Here is a 15,481-nt window from a genome sequence, read left to right as displayed (position 1 = left end):
AACATAGGCATAAAATATTGCAGAAAAGGACTTAGTCAAAACAACCTCTCGGAAACTGGACGGAGTGGTACGGGATGGAGAGATCCGGGATGAGGGGCACCGTTTGGTTCGGTGAATGGGTGGATCAGGTCCACTTTCTCCGGATCCAGCCGGAGAAAAACTCCGGCGAGCTCGATTCCGGCGGGAGCTCCGGTGGAGGCCGGCGACGAGGGGGACGCAAGGGGCCTCCGGCGAAGAACGGCAGTGGCGAGGCGGGCGCCGAGCGGCGAAGGACGGCGAGGCGGCGGTGGTCGGGCTCGCGGTGGCCGGAGTTGCTCCGCGGCGGTGCAGGCGGCGAGCGCGGGCGGCTACTCGCGGCGCACGACGGCGGGCGGCGGCGCTAGGGCTCCGCGGCGGGCTCGCGTGGGCCGGATCTGGCCCCGCGGGCCACGCAGTGGTGGGAGGCGGCGGCGACAAGTGGCGGTGCGTGAGCGGGCGCGGGAGCCGGCGGACGTGTCCGGCCGCCGGGCGGACATGTTCGGCAGCGCGGGGAAGATGGATCTAGGGTTCATCCGTGAATTTTGGACGGGGAGGACATATTTATAGGTAGGAGGAGTTTGGAGTGTCCAAATGAGGTGCGATTTTCGGCCACGCGATCATGATCGAACGGCCGAGAGGATGGAGGGGGTTTGGATGGGTTATTGGGCCACTTTGGATGGGTGTTGGGCTGCAACACACACGAGGCCTTTACGGTTCCCCGGTTAACCGTTGGAGTATCAAACGAACTCCAAATGGCACGAAACTTGACAAGCGGTCTACCGGTGGTGTACCAAGGCCGCTTGGCAAATCTCGGTCCATTCTGAGAAAATTTAACACCCGCACACGAAAAGAGACAAAAGGGGGCGCCGGAGGACATAGGAGTGTCAGATTGCAAAACGAACAACGAGGAAAATGCTCGGATGCATGAGACGAACACGTATGCAAATGAGATGCACATGATGACACGATATGAAATGCATGACATGGACAAAAGCAAAACAAAGACACAACCCAACCACGAGGGAATATTGTATCGCATCTCCGGAAAAGGCAAGAGTTGGAATACAAATATGGAAAGTTGTATCCGGGGCGTTACAGCCGAGGCTAGTGGCGAACGGGCCGGCAGGTGAGGCATGGCAAGCGGCAGGAGCCATTTGAACAAACTATTTTACAAATTACTGTAATGACTAATCGACATATACAAAAGCAATTGACATGAACTGCACAGAGGACTCTGTTCTGTATGTTTCTGAGTAGAAAGGTAACAAACAATCAAAGAAAATGCAATTCTAAGTTAATCCTCACTATTTTTGTTACTATGATTTTTAAGCACAATTCTAACAGGCTACGGAACATACAACTATTAGCTGAAAGTATTTTCTTTCTTCTTCCCTTAACTCCCAAGAGATTAGTGGATGAACAGAAGACTGACAGCAAGTCCCCGCACAAATTCGTCAGTAAAACGCCATAGACACAAATCGAGAAGCGCGTGTGTCGGTGTCAAAACCAGCGGATCTCGGGTAGGGGGTCCCGAACTGTGCGTCTAGGCCGGATGGTAACGGGAGGCAAGGGACATGAAGTTTTACCCAAGGTCGGGCCCTCTCGATGGAGGTAAAACCCTACGTCCTGCTTGATTAATATTGATGATATGGGTAGTACAAGAGTAGATCTACCACGAGATCGAGGAGGCTAAACCCTAGAAGCTAGCCTATGGTATGATTGTTAATGTGTACGTTGTCCTACGGACTAAAACCCTCCGGTTTATATAGACACCGGAGAGGGTTAGGGTTACACAAAGTCGGTTACAATGGCAGGAGATCTTCATATCCGTACCGCCAAGCTTGCCTTCCACGCCAAGGAAAGTCCCTTCCGGACACGGGACGGAGTCTTCAATCTTGTATCTTCATAGTCCAGGAGTCCGGCTGAAGGTATAGTCTGGCTATCCGAACACCCCCTAATCCAGGACTCCCTCAGTAGCCCCTGAACCAGGCTTCAATGGCGATGAGTCCGGCGCACAGATTGTCTTCGGCATTGCAAGGCGGGTTCCTCCTCCAAGTACTTCATAGAAGATTTTGAACACAAAGATAGTCCGGCTTTGCAAAATAAGTTTCCACATATTGCCATAGAGAGAATAATATTTACACCAATCTAATCTGCTGACGTATTCTGTAGCGTGTCACACCACGGCCAAGCCTTTATCCGAGTCGTTTCATTATCCCACCTCAGCGCATCATGCGAGGCGGTTTCCTTGGCACGTCTTGTTAAAGCAGAGATCGTGTCCCCTTATCCCGGGATTCTCATCAATACGGGCGTGGGTAACCCAACCGCTTCTAGGACTCCTAGATTATAGGCAAGTCCACACGGACACGGAGAGGACGCTTGATATGCACCCTCTTTATAAAGGGGACAAGGCTTTTATTTTACCCTCCCGTGCTCAATCGAATCCTTCCCCCACCTCAAGATCAAACACCCGAAGTTCAGGTCAGGCGCCCCGAACCTTCAGTCATGTCCGGATCTAGCCTTCAAGGTCGATGGATGCCTTCCACCATCACGGAAGAAGACATCAAGAAGTTGAGGGAGGCCAGATATCTAACCGCCGAGATTTTGCATTGGCTGCCTCCCCAAGGGCAGGCCGTCCCCACCCCCGAACCTAACGAGAACGTCGTGTTTGTTTCCCACTTCCTCCGAGGCCTAGCCCTTGCCCTGGATCCTTTCGTCAGGGGTTTGATGTTTTACTACGGGCTAGATTTTCATGATCTAGCTCCGGACTCCTTTCTTCATATCACGACATTTATTGTCGTGTGCGAGGCCTTCCTCCGGGTTACCCCCCACTTTGGCCTATGGCTCAAGACCTTTGAAGTGAAGCCGAAGCTGGTCGAGGGGCAATATGCAGCGTGTGGAGGTGACTTAATACGCAAGATGATGGGAGCTCCGTGACCCAAAGGTTCCATCCCAGAGGTGTCTGAATTGTGGCAACAGGAGTGGTTCTATATCACGGCTCCTAGAAGTGCCAAGTGGGCGGCCCCCCTGTTTTCCGCTCGGGCCCCCACCACAACTGATGTCATGGATCAGCAGAGGTCTGAGCTGGGGTCTAGTCAAGGACGTGCCTATGCTGCAAGGTTGCATTCGAGATCTCTTCAATGGAGATTTCAGTTTGGTTGCGGTGATACAGGTTATGCTGGTTCGTCAAGTCCAGCCTTGCAAACGCCGGCCTCTTCACCTGTGGGAGTTCAATCCCGAGGGACCGCGTGTCATTCAAAATTTTCTCGGCCTGATGCACGAGGAGATGTACAAGTCATTCTTCGAACTTCAAACGGAGTGTTCGGAAATCACCGAGGACGTGGGCCTGAGTAGTAACCGCACCGCCGAACAGGTAAGGCATCTTCCGGCCGAACATACTTTCTCTACTTTGTTACGAAGTTATTTCTGAGAGTTCGCTTTTTGACCAGGACTGGCTAACAAAGGCGAAGTTGATTCGGTGTTCGGCCCCCCTCCCTAAGGGTTTGGAAAATACGGTATTGGAAAAGATGCTCTAGACCGCACCTTGCCCGGAGCCCTTGAAGGAAGATACTGTGGAGGATAATGCGGGCGGACGCGGGCCCCCAACACTGCCCATTCTAGCCGAGGGAGCGTGTGTCTCCATGAGGGAAGGCGACCAAAAGAGGAAAAGGACTGCGCCCGGGGATTCAGAAGTCGAAGCTTCCAAACGGGAGAAGAAGTCTCCCACAGAGGGTCCCACCTTGGGGGGGCGTTGCTGCCGCACAAAGTCCGCGGGGGGATCAATTCTCCCACGAGTCATAAGTGACCCGAAATACCTTTAATAGTACAGATATGCCATTTTTTCCTTCTGAGAAAATAACCACCGCATATATTTTGCAGTTCGGGCCTTAGCCCCTCTCAAATGGGCTCATCTTCGGGGGATCTTCTTCCGGAGATGATGGAGAGCGAAACGCCTCCTCTGGACTCCTCCGCTCCAGAAGCGAGTGACCCTGAAGTGTCGTCGCAGAGGGCCTCTCCAAGTCCGGTGAGGCCAGAATATAATCCCATTGACCCACGAAGCTCCCAGTGTCCGGCTCCCAAGGGAGCAGATAAAAGAGTCCGGCCCCATCTAGTGTGCGGTCGGATGTTCTAAGGGAGTTGGTGGGGCGAGCGGCCATCTCAGATGAACACCGTGTGATGATGAATACGGTGATGGAGAGAATATCGTCCGCCGAAAGCAGATTGCATGAAGCTTTTATGAGTCTACTGACAGGCTTTGAGGTACGTAAAAGAATGTATGATAATCCTGCACATGCTAGGTGTGCCCTGTATAGGTAGTAGCCCCTGAGACTCTGGTTGTCGTCGGAAACGACGACCAACAAAGGATCATATTTCCAGGAAATAACCATACTGCTTTTATGTGCAGGTCATGGAAGATCCGGTGTCTGGCCGGACTAGCGAGTTTGCCCATTTAGAACGGCAGTTGGATGCTATAGGTCGAAAGGCTGCCGAGCACTACTTTGAAGAAGTTCTTGAGGGTGCCCGTTTGATAGAGACCCAGTGCTCAAAAAATATTATGTTTGAGTGATATGTAATCTCATTGTAAGCGAAATGCTTTTATAAATTTTTATAAGGCTATTTTTATACTTTTACCTGAAAGTAATATGATGCCTCCTGGGCGGCCATTTATGTATACATGTGTATAACCTGAAAGATTGCAGCCGTCGGCTTCAACCCTCATGCATATAATGCGAAGGTGCTCGCAAAAAAACGCATTCACACTTAACCCAACGTCTTGGTCCTATTAAGGAGGTGATAGCGGAGCGAGCGAGGCAACCGGCCTATAATGCTTTAGCACTTTCACTTAGCCATAGGAGTTTGACGGTGGGGCTACTAGATAGCCCCTGGTGGCTCCGCACTCTCCCGATATCGGGGTGCGTACATGCCTGGCCGGGAAACGGCCCTTCGTTAAGGCGGAGGAATTCTAACATTCCCACAGGTCATCGAGTGGTTGACCAGTCTCACGCTATATCATGACAGTCAGTTTTCGGCTTTCTCTACTGAGGTGCTCGTCCAGATGAACCAGGGCACAATCGCAGTAGTTCTCCTGGTGCTACCTTAGCCGGCAAGGCGGAACGTAAGGCACCAAAACACAGGAGCCGGGCAAACCCAACATTTGACCAAAGACAATGATTCGGAGCTGATGCATATAGGGCCAAACTCGTGATGCCGAATACTCCCTAAGGTATTCGGTCTTTGTGGTATAAACCGGGCCTAAATAGTGGCCTTTGTAAGAAGCCCCGTGTGTCCAGGTACGTGCATTGTTCTGTCATGGCCACATGCCAAGACGTCAGCATCCTTCTCAACGGTGGATATGTATCAACAAGAGACAGTAAAAAAGGTTTACGCAGGGTCTTAATCTAAAAAGAATCCTTGGAGCGGGTCCCTGCTGCACGTCTGCGCCTGTGTCTCCGTTGTGCCGTATCCTGGACGGGTGTAGCACGATGATCGTCTGTAAAAAAGAGAGGAAGTTAAGTGAAAAAGTTGTCGTGCAAAAGGATAGTTTTTAAAGAAACCAGGTATAATTCAAGATGATAAGAGATTGCCACTTGTCTGCGCGTGTTGAGCCCCTTGTATTGACAAATAGGGGTGTGACCACTTATTTCCGTATAAATAGCGGCGCCGGACTTGATTAGTTGTATGTGAGGTCTTGACGACCTATTGGATGCTTTCGTTTGTCCGGGCGCCTTTAGTGTGCGGCAGCCAAGGCAGCCTCACTCTCTTCGGCGCGCAGAGATCACTTGATATTTCCATGCACTGTAATGATGCCACATGGACCGGGCATCTTGAGTGTGAGGGAGGCATAGTATGTTATTGCATTAAAGCGAGCGAAAGCTTCGCGTCCGAGCAGTGCTTGATAGCCACTTTGAAACGGAGCGATGTGGAAAGTTAAATGCTCACGACGGAAGTTATCGGGGGAGCCGAATGTAACTTGTAGTAGGAGGGAGCCCGTACAACGATCCCCTGGGCCTGGCGTTACTCCTTTAAAGGTAGTATTGCTATGGCGAATTTGTGTTGGGTCTAGCCCCATCCCGTGGATTGTATCCTGATATTAGGTTTAGGCCACTGCCGTCGTCCATCAAGACCCTTGTGAAGTGATATCCGCCAATTACTGGGTCTAATACCAGGGCAGCCCATCCTGTGTGTCGGATACCTGGGAGTGCCGCATTGTTTTTTTCCTTGATTACGTGTAACACGTTTACTGTTTTGACTTCTGGTGGAAATTGCTTTTGTTCCCCCGCGTCTTGCTTGGGGGGCTCATCCTCGTCTTCACTTGGTGTGTCCTCCCCCTTGTGTACGGCGTTGAGCTTGCCGGACTGCTTGAAGACCCAACATTCTCTGTGGGTATGATTAGCAGGTTTACCAGGGGTACTATGAATTTGACATACTTGGTCCAGAATTTTATTGAGGCTGGACAGTTCGTCCCTGGTGCCTTTAGGGGGCGGCTTTTGGCCTGGCCGAGAGCTTTTGAATCCGGCATTTACTACCGTGCCCTTCGTGTTGTCTTCTTTATTCCAGCGTTTGTTATTGTTGTTGCGCCGTGATTTCCCATTTCCATCTCTAACTTCAGACGTACTAGGGTCGCCGGTGCTGCATCTGGCTAGCCAGCTGTCCTCCCCCGCGCAAAAGCGGGTCATGAGGTTTGTTAATGCGGCCATCATTCTCGGCTTATTTTGGCCGAGGTGTCTAGCGAGCCATTCGTCACGGACGCTATGCTTGAAAGCTGCTAAGGCTTCGGCGTCTGGACAGTCGACAATCTGGTTCTTTTTAGTGAGAAACCTGTTCCAAAGCTTTCGGGCTGACTCTCCGGGCTGTTGAGTTATATGACTCAAATCGTCCGCATCCGGAGGTCGGACGTATGTCCCTTGGAAATTTGCCCGAAAAGCGTCTTCGAGCTCTTCCCAACTTCCAATGGAGCTTTCGGGGAGGCCTTTGAGCCAGTGACGAGCTGGCCCTTTGAGCTTGAGGGGTAGGTACTTGATGGCGTGGAGATCATCTCCTCGAGCCATATGGATATGAAGGATGTAGTCCTCAATCCAGACCCCAGGGTCTGTTGTTCCGTCGTATGCCTCTATGTTTACGGGCTTGAATCCCTCTGGAAATTCATGGTCCAGCACCTCATCGGTGAAACATAGGGGGTGTGCGGCACCCCTGTAGCTGGGTGTACCGCGTTGTTCGGATGTTTGTTGTGTTGCATTGTATGCTGGGGCGCGCTTGCATGGGCCATAGATGGATCTTGTTGCACCGTCCTTTGGGTGCGAGCCCTCGCATTGGTTGCGTGTTGTATGGTGAGCGGCGTTGTATGCCACTCTGTGTTGGTAGGGGGGTCGTCTATCCGACCAGGTGGCTGCTATGATATTTGGTTGTGGGGGGTCTGAGGCCTCCTCATCAAATTCGGGTAGCAGCTTCCGCTTTGGGTAGCTCTTGTAGGGGCGATTGTCGCTGTACCTTGTTGCTGTGTTGAGTATTTTACTCCATCTAATTTGGAGTGTGTCTTGCGCGGCCTTGAGCCTTTGCTTCTGTTTTTTCAGACTCCTCGCGGTGGCAACAAGCCTTTTACGGGAAGTCTGCTGCTCCGGGTACCTGTCCGACGTTATGTCGTCCAGATCATTATCCTTGATAGGATTTGTTTGTTCGGTTTGATTATCCGGATTGCCGCTGTCCGGCAGCGGTTCGCCCTGCTCCAGCGCTGGGTCTGTGTGATCGCTATTTCTGTCGAGGCGGGATTTGGGGCGGCGCTTGCGTCGCCGCTTTGACTGCTTTTCGAGGGGACAAGCCTTCGATGCGTCCTTCCGCTCCTCGTCATCATCTTTTGGTGCGTCCACCATGTATACGTCATATGACGAGGTGGCGTTCTAGGGCCCAATAGGCGCTGGTTCTTCATCAGCGTCCATACCGTTGATGTCTTCGGAGTCGAGGTCGAGCATGTCGGTTAAGTCGTCGACAGTGGCTACAAAGTGGGTGGTGGGTGGGCTTTGAATTTCTTCATCGTCCGTACCCCAACCTTGCTGACCGTAGTCCGGCCAGGGCTCTCCTGATAAAGAGAGAGACTTCAGTGACTTCAGGATATCGCCGAAAGGCGAGTGCTGAAAGATGTCCGCGGTAGTGAACTCCATGATCGGCGCCCAATCGGATTCGATTGGCAGGGGCGTGGAGGGTTCGGAGTCCGGAGAGGAGTCCGACTCCTTGGAGTCACGAGTCTCGCAGAGTACGGGGCTGGTGTTCGGCTCAATCGCCGTTGGGATCGCAGCCCCCGAGGCGGCGTCCAACCACCCATCCTCGATCGGCGCGGTTGGCTCCGAATTAAGAGTCGAAGTCGATGCGGGTGCGGCCTCCAGGGCACTGTTCGGCGGCAGAGCTAGATCATGCTCATCGGGACAGTGCGGCGCGCTCGGCAGTGGCTCGAATCCGTCGAAGATCAAGTCCCCGCGGATGTCAGCCGTGTAGTTTAAACTTCCAAATCTGACCTGACGGCCAAGGGCGTAGCTTTCGATCTGCTCCAGATGGCCAAGTGAATTGGCCCGCAGTGCGAAGCCGCTAAAGACGAAGATCTGTCCGGGGAGGAAGGTCTCACCCTGGACTGCATCGCTATCGATGATCGTAGGAGCCATCGAGCCTGACGGCGAAGACACAGAGGAACTCTCAATGAAAGCACCAATGTCGGTGTCAAAACCGACGGATTTCGGGTAGGGGGTCCCGAACTGTGCGTCTAGGCCGGATGGTAACAGGAAGCAAGGGACATGAAGTTTTACCTAGGTTCGGGCCCTCTCGATGGAGGTAAAACCCTATGTCCTCCTTGATTAATATTGATGATATGGGTAGTACAAGAGTAGATCTACCACGAGATCAAGGAGGCTAAACCCTAGAAGCTAGCCTATGGTATGATTGTTAATGTGTACGTTGTCCTATGGACTAAAACCCTCCGGTTTATATAGACACCGGAGAGGGTTAGGGTTACACAAAGTTGGTTACAATGGCAGGAGATCTTCATATCCGTACCGCCAAGCTTGCCTTCCACTCCAAGGAAAGTCCCTTCCGGACACGGGATGGAGTCTTCAATCTTGTATCTTCATAGTCCAGGAGTCCGGCTGAAGGTATAGTCCGGCTATCCGAACACCCCCTAATCCAGGACTCCCTCAGCGTGCTCACCAGATGGTTAGCCAGGATGGCCTTGGCACCCTTCGCCATGAGGAACTTGATGGACAACACGGAGGCACGGATGCAATTTTCGTCGGTGATGTTCTGGCTGTCGTCAAGTAGAATGTTCAGATCGGCACGAAGGAACACCTTCTTCCCCCTGAGGTCCTTGTCGCCCAGGGTGCCCACGCTCCTCTTGGTCGCCATTTCCCCCTCAGTCTCCCCTTCCCCTGCACCAAATCCGATGCCATAAACATCAGAATAATCTGCAGAGGAACCAGATTCAGACGACCGGATATTTACCAGGCAAGAGATCAATCGGGTTAATGCTAATTGAACATCACATTTCTTCCATTGGAAAGTGAGTTCATGAATCCTTGTGAAGATTTTGTGGGTGTTCTATACTACATTGAATTCAAAATCTGCAAAAATAGAAATGAATTTTGTTTAAGCTGCAGGTGTGTAACTGAAGAACCTCATCTTATGACGGAGGGGTCACTTATCCGGTGTTGCAGCTGAAGCCGCCTACTCGACAGGCGACTTTTCTGCCTGCGCCATGGCTTCCTGCCACAATTGGCGGAACACGGCAACGACGGTAGGAAGGGAAGCATTATCACCATGGTCTCGACGCGCTCCCTTGGGCTTGTGACGCCCATCGTGGTGGAGATCGTGAAGCCGGTGACATCGCACGGGAAGCAGAGACGCGTAGAGAGGAGGATCTGGGAGACTACAGCTGGCAAGGCTTCTGGTAGGGACCGCGAGGCAGGGAGAGCACAATGGAGGAGGTGCAACGAAACCTGGTGCCGCGCGGAGGAACGCTGACAGCTGCTCCATCGCCGGTCGGTTGGATCTACAGCCACACGGCTGATGTCCATCGCGTGGAACTTCTCCCGGAACTGAGCCGCCTCTGCGTGGTAGCGCTCGGAGAGGGGAGGCCCCGTGGCTTGATGCATGTCCAGGGCGGTTGACTCTGGCCTCCTCCTCCTCTACAGCCGCGGCCGCTGTAGTTGTTGCGCCCATCGCGGCCGCCGTAGTCGTTGCCGCCCTGTTGATAGCCTCAGCCGCGTCTGCCATCACGAACCCCTTTGTAGCCACGGGCGCGACCTCCACCCTCACGGCCACCGCCTTGTTTGGCCCATCCTCGACCACGACCGTCGTCGTCGTCGGCCCCTTGGTACCCACGCCCTCTTCCTCCGCTGCTATCACCCACTCCTTGGCGGCGCAAGGTTGCTGCGGATCCGTTCTTTCTGATCCGAGGCCTAAAGGAAAAACAATCGGGGAGCCACGATTCCCTTGGAATCTATCCGGAAATTACGGAATCGCGGGCGGGGATCGGGAACGTGGAGGATGAAAATTGGCAGACCATTGCGCGTCTGCTCGGCAGAACATTCGATCTGGAACGTTGATTTGGATGGCAGACTATCGACGCAATATGAATGGTAGGATGTGTTTAAATTGATTTAATCAAAGGGTTCTGATTATCCCGTGTACACTTTGTTGTGTGGAGTTAGAAGAGTTGCTCTTTTAATAGTAGTATAGATATGTGTGTGTTGTCAATCAGATAAGAAGTGAAAAAAATGTTAAACGCATATAAATTTTTTAATTTGTATACCAAAAATTTACAATTCATAAAAAAATAGAGATAAAGATATATTTATAAAATTTTAGTCATGCATATAATTTTTTTAAACATGTATAAAAAATATTTCCAATGTATGGGAAAAATGTAGACATGTGCTTAAAAATAATAAAGAAAATAAAAATCTGAAGGAAAATTATGTAACCGAAGAAAAAATAATAAAAAAATGAAGAAATAAAAACCGAAGATAACCAGAGAAACCCGAAGAAAACCGCTGGAAACAGTAATAAAAAGGATAAAAAGCCAGAGAAGAAAACTCGTCCTGACGCTACATTACTGGGCCGGCCTAGCAGGGCTACGCCATAGCTGTCGTGCGAGGAGGAGGCCCAAATAATATCCACTCACAGAACTGCTGGGGTGGGTCAGGCCCATGACGAAAATGAATTAAGCTCTGTTGGAGAAGAGTGGGACTAGAAAGAAGGAATACCCATGTCAGGCCATGTAAGGCCAATAGTTGAGGTACCTGGATCCAGACAAAACTTTAAACATGTAAGAATCTACCTTGAAGCAAGGTTTCTACTGGTTAATGCGTTTCACCCTGTTGATGACAGCTAATGTCATTAAAAGCTTAGATGAAGAAAGAGTTTCTGAGCGAAGGCTTGTTGGCTTTGGTTGTTGGCGTGGATTATCTTGTTAAGCTCTCGAAAATGAATTAAAATCCGTCGACCCGCGACCGCGAGTGCGCCAGCACGACTCGCCACGACAAACTCCTACGAGCACGACCAAGCGAGCGACACCCGGGGATCGGTCGGACCAAGCAAGCCGGCTCGCCGCTCGCCGGCCTGCTTCTGATCGTCGTCCGCCCGGCCTTGCATCGGCAGCGGGATGGGCACGCCTTCGATGCAGAAGAGCTGGCGCAAGGCGTGCGGCGCCATCAAGGACTCCACCACCGTCAGCCTCGCCAAGGTCAACAGCGGCCGCGACCACCTCAAGGATCTCGACGTCGCCGTCGTCAAGGCCACCAGCCACGTCGAGCGCCCGCCCAAGGACCGACACCTCGCCAGTGAGATCGCTTCTCCTCTCGATCGTCTTCCGCACACCTGCGACCCGTCCGTACGTTCTGACCAGTCACCCGCGCCGCCACCGCGGGTGTCGTCGTCTTCCTCGTTGCAGAGATCGTCGGCGCCCGGTCGCGCACGGAGGTCTCCCACTGCGTCCACGCGCTCGCCAGGCGCCTCTCCAACACCAGCAACTGGGTGGTACGCACGCCGGCCGGCACCACGACGTCGACGCCATTGACAATCTGGACAGTGCATTGATGGACGGATGGTGCTCGCGCAGGTGGCTCTGAAGGCGCTGGTGGTGATCCACAGGGCGCTGCGGGAGGGCGACGGCGGCGCGTTCAGGGAGGAGCTGCTGAGCCACGGGCGGCGGCGGGGGCACGCGCTGCGGATGTCCAGCTTCAAGGACGACTCGGGCCACCTGGCCTGGGACTGCTCCGCGTGGGTGCGCACCTACGCGCTCTTCCTCGAGGAGCGGCTCGAGTGCTTCGCGGTGCTCCGGTACGACGTGGAGGCGGAGCGCCTCCGAGCCCCGGCGCCGGCGGCGGAGGGGCAGACGCCTCACACCAAGGCGCAGGGCCGGACGAGGGGCCTCGGCAAGGACGACCTCCTCGAGCAGCTCCCCGCGCTGCAGCAGCTGCTCTTCCGGCTCGTCGGCTGCCAGGTGCAGTTCAGTTCATCGTATTGTTTGTTACTGCACATTTTGCACACAGTTTGTGCAAACATTCGTGCCCAACATTTCATTGCAGCCTGAGGGAGCGGCGTTCGGGAACTACCTCATACAGTACGCCTTAGCTCTGGTGTTGAAGGAGAGCTTCAAGATCTACTGCGCCGTCAACGATGGCATCATCAACCTCGTGGACGTGGTGCGTCTTCCTGCGATCTCTGAATTTTTCTCTTCTCCTCCATCGTTGAGCTCTGACCGGATGACGGCCTTGCGCAGTTCTTCGACATGAGCAAGCTCGATGCCATCAAAGCCCAGGACATCTACAGAAGAACAGGGACTCTGGTACGTGTACTTATGAGACCGGCATTTTTTCTGCATTTTTCGCTGTCGAACTAATTGTTCATGCAAACTGAAACTGCTGAATTGTACCTGGAATGCCAGGCGAAGAGCCTGTCTGAATTCTACGTGCTCTGCAGGGGGTTGGAACTCGCCAGAAACTTCCAGTTTCCAGTTCTCAGAGAGGCAATTGCCTTAACTTTACTTGATTTTAGCCGTTGGTTTATTTCACTTCACTGCCAAAATGGTGTTCTTTTTTGTGCGGTTTTTGCAGCCACCTGCGTCGTTTCTTGCAACGATGGAGGAGTACATCAGAGAAGCCCCCAGGGCTGGTCACGTTGCAAATAAGACCATTGTGAGTCATTAAGCTATTATTATGTGCAACGTCTTAATGACAATTGGTGTCTGGCAATAATTTCAATAGATTTTTTTTTCTGATCTCAAAAGTGCTTATGAGCTAAAATGGCTCCTAGTTTCGGTCACCAGTGAACCTAACAAAATGCCAGTGAATTCTGTTTTCGGTTTTGTCAAAGGTCTGACATTGTCGTTTGAACTTGACTAATATTCAACCAGTATTTGGCCAAAGTTTGCACCGTGTCTGAAACTGGACGCGAATTCATGTGTCCTGATTTTTCTCTTACTGAAACATAAATATTTCGGGAACGACCGACGGAAATCACTGAAAATTCTGGTGAAATTAATTGGCGTTGGAATCAAATTGGCAGGAATATCGGCAACTGGATCCTACTGCAGACCAAGAAGAACAACCACCACCTGAACCGCCCCGCGAGGCCACGACGGAAGAACCTACAGTGGAGGAACCGCTGCCGGAGCCCGAAGAGGAAGCCCACTCTGCAACTGACCTCGACGATGAACCTGAACCTGCCACCACCACTGCCGATTTCGATTTACTGGTAAGCTGCCAACGTCTGTCACTGCAACATAGCCCTGATGTTTAACTAACTGCTTATAACATGGGACGATGAGGTTACTGAATCTGCCGGTGTGTGTGTGTGTGTGTGTGCAGGGTTTACATGAGGTGAGCTCCGCTGCCGCTGAGATCGAGGAGAGCAACGCACTGGCCCTGGCCATTGTAGCACCAGGTAACAGACATGTTTCATGCAGCTGGGCTCTGAAGTCTGAACTTCTTGCTACACTTCCCAGCTCCTCCCTGCTCGGCGTCTCATGGGTTCAGTCCAGCAGCCACTGACTGACTCTGCTCCATTAATTCCTCCGTTGCTCAGGTGGTGGCAGCAGCGCGTCTGCGTCTGCGTCTGCTGCTGTCGGCATGGCTGGATCATCGGGCTGGGAGCTGGCGCTGGTCGCGGCACGGACCGACATCAGCAACCGATCGGCAGAGAAGAAGCTGGTGCGCGCAGAAAACCACTGTTAGCATTTCCATCCATGATGCATCATGCATGTGACTCTGTCCTCACCTGCATTGCCACCGACGATGCTTTCTTGCAGGCCGGGGGCTTCGACGGCCTGCTGCTCGACAGCCTGTACGAGGACGCGGCGAGGAGGCAGCAGCAGCAGGCGACCCACGCGGACCCTGCCGGGGACCCGTTCGCCGCGTCGACGAGCGTCGCGCCGCCCACCGACGTGCAGATGTCGATGATGCAGCAGCAGCAGCAGGAGATGTTTGGGATGCCGCTGCCGTTTCAGCATGCCGGCGCTGCTGCTTCTTCTTCTCAGGCTCTGGCCAATCCGTTCGGTGACGCGTACTCTGCTATGTTACCCCAGGGGCAGGGGCAGGGCACCCCCTTCCATGGCCACGGGAGCGGCAGCTTGATCTGAATATGTACTATGCTTGTTTTGTGTAGAAGTAGCAGCATCCGGTAGCTCTGGTTTTAATTGGGACTATTACATGATGATTGACTAGCAACATTGTGGCTGTGCGCCATGGGATCGACACAGATGATGAATCTTATCTTTTTTTATCTTCTGACAAACCACGCTGCTACATTCGTACATACAAACATCACTACATCAGCAGCGCTGTTTTCATCTTCTGCCTCCAATACAGCAACATACTCCCTCCGTCCCAAATCAGCCACACTTATTTTGGGATAGAGGGAGTAGTACATAGCTGTCATCGACACGGAGATACTATTATGCATATAATAACCTCGAAAGACAAGAGAGCATTCATATGTGCTCACTGTTCATAATAGTACTCCCTCCGTTCCATTTGAACTAAAACCACACGATACTTATTACAGAATGAATTTGAGCTAAAACCACGACACTTATTATGTAACGGAGGGAGTACTACTTATGAAGATATATAATTTACGCACTCATGAACTATGGTTTGTACACAAAGTTCTTACTTCTATTTTGTTGGAACTCGCCAACAGGATCGATCACATCAAATCATGATGAACACACACGTAAAAAACTTTGGCCAAGGACATGTGTCGTGCCCCTTCTTCTTTTTATTTCTTTTTCTCTTTTTCTCAATACCATGTTTCAATCTGACGTCTTGACTGTGTATATATATGACACAGCCAAGCCACGACCAGCTACACCGAAACCTACTAGTACTTCTACTTGGACTTCTAACCAGACTCAAACTCCTACGACACGTACTAGACAATGTACAAATCCTAGCCGGACTACTATACTAGTACGTAGGAGTAC

The 15,481-nt window shown here is 52.1% G+C and overlaps 2 protein-coding genes across 2 annotated transcripts; one reads left to right on the top strand and one right to left on the bottom strand.

Annotated features, from left to right (window-relative positions):
- Positions 1-3,125: 3,125 nt before the first annotated feature.
- Positions 3,126-10,588, bottom strand: LOC125519149 (phosphoglycerate kinase, chloroplastic-like). The gene is made up of 3 exons (XM_048684034.1): positions 9,993-10,588; positions 9,191-9,425; positions 3,126-3,153 (listed from the first exon to the last, which is right to left on the bottom strand). The coding sequence occupies exons 1-3, from the start codon at positions 10,267-10,269 to the stop codon at positions 3,126-3,128; spliced, it is 540 nt and encodes a 179-aa protein (XP_048539991.1). The 5' UTR covers positions 10,270-10,588.
- A 901-nt stretch (positions 10,589-11,489) lies between these two features.
- Positions 11,490-14,712, top strand: LOC125522100 (putative clathrin assembly protein At5g57200). Its single transcript, XM_048687177.1, has 11 exons — positions 11,490-11,837; positions 11,948-12,033; positions 12,116-12,499; positions 12,585-12,701; positions 12,779-12,844; positions 12,944-13,024; positions 13,113-13,193; positions 13,564-13,752; positions 13,866-13,941; positions 14,083-14,207; positions 14,306-14,712. The coding sequence occupies exons 1-11, from the start codon at positions 11,660-11,662 to the stop codon at positions 14,633-14,635; spliced, it is 1,713 nt and encodes a 570-aa protein (XP_048543134.1). The 5' UTR covers positions 11,490-11,659; the 3' UTR covers positions 14,636-14,712.
- The last annotated feature ends 769 nt before the right edge of the window (positions 14,713-15,481 follow it).

This window comes from Triticum urartu, chromosome 7 (assembly GCF_003073215.2).
Source record: "Triticum urartu cultivar G1812 chromosome 7, Tu2.1, whole genome shotgun sequence".
NCBI classification, from domain to species: domain Eukaryota; kingdom Viridiplantae; phylum Streptophyta; class Magnoliopsida; order Poales; family Poaceae; genus Triticum; species Triticum urartu.
The sequence above is the reverse complement of the archived record's forward strand: the minus strand, read 5'-3'. Positions and strand labels throughout refer to the sequence as shown.

Coding starts and splice junctions, on each gene's coding strand:
- LOC125519149 (XM_048684034.1), bottom strand. CDS start 10,269: ATGGCAGACGCGGCTGAGGCTATCAACAGGGCGGCAACGACTACGGCG. Junction 9,426..9,992: donor GTTCCTCCGCGCGGCACCAG/GTTTCGTTGCAC, acceptor GATTTGGTGCAG/GGGAAGGGGAGACTGAGGGG. Junction 3,154..9,190: donor CTGGTGAGCACGCTGAGGGA/GTCCTGGATTAG, acceptor TCTCCATTGAAG/AGATCTCGAATGCAACCTTG.
- LOC125522100 (XM_048687177.1), top strand. CDS start 11,660: ATGGGCACGCCTTCGATGCAGAAGAGCTGGCGCAAGGCGTGCGGCGCC. Junction 11,838..11,947: donor CAAGGACCGACACCTCGCCA/GTGAGATCGCTT, acceptor TCCTCGTTGCAG/AGATCGTCGGCGCCCGGTCG. Junction 12,500..12,584: donor TCCGGCTCGTCGGCTGCCAG/GTGCAGTTCAGT, acceptor ATTTCATTGCAG/CCTGAGGGAGCGGCGTTCGG.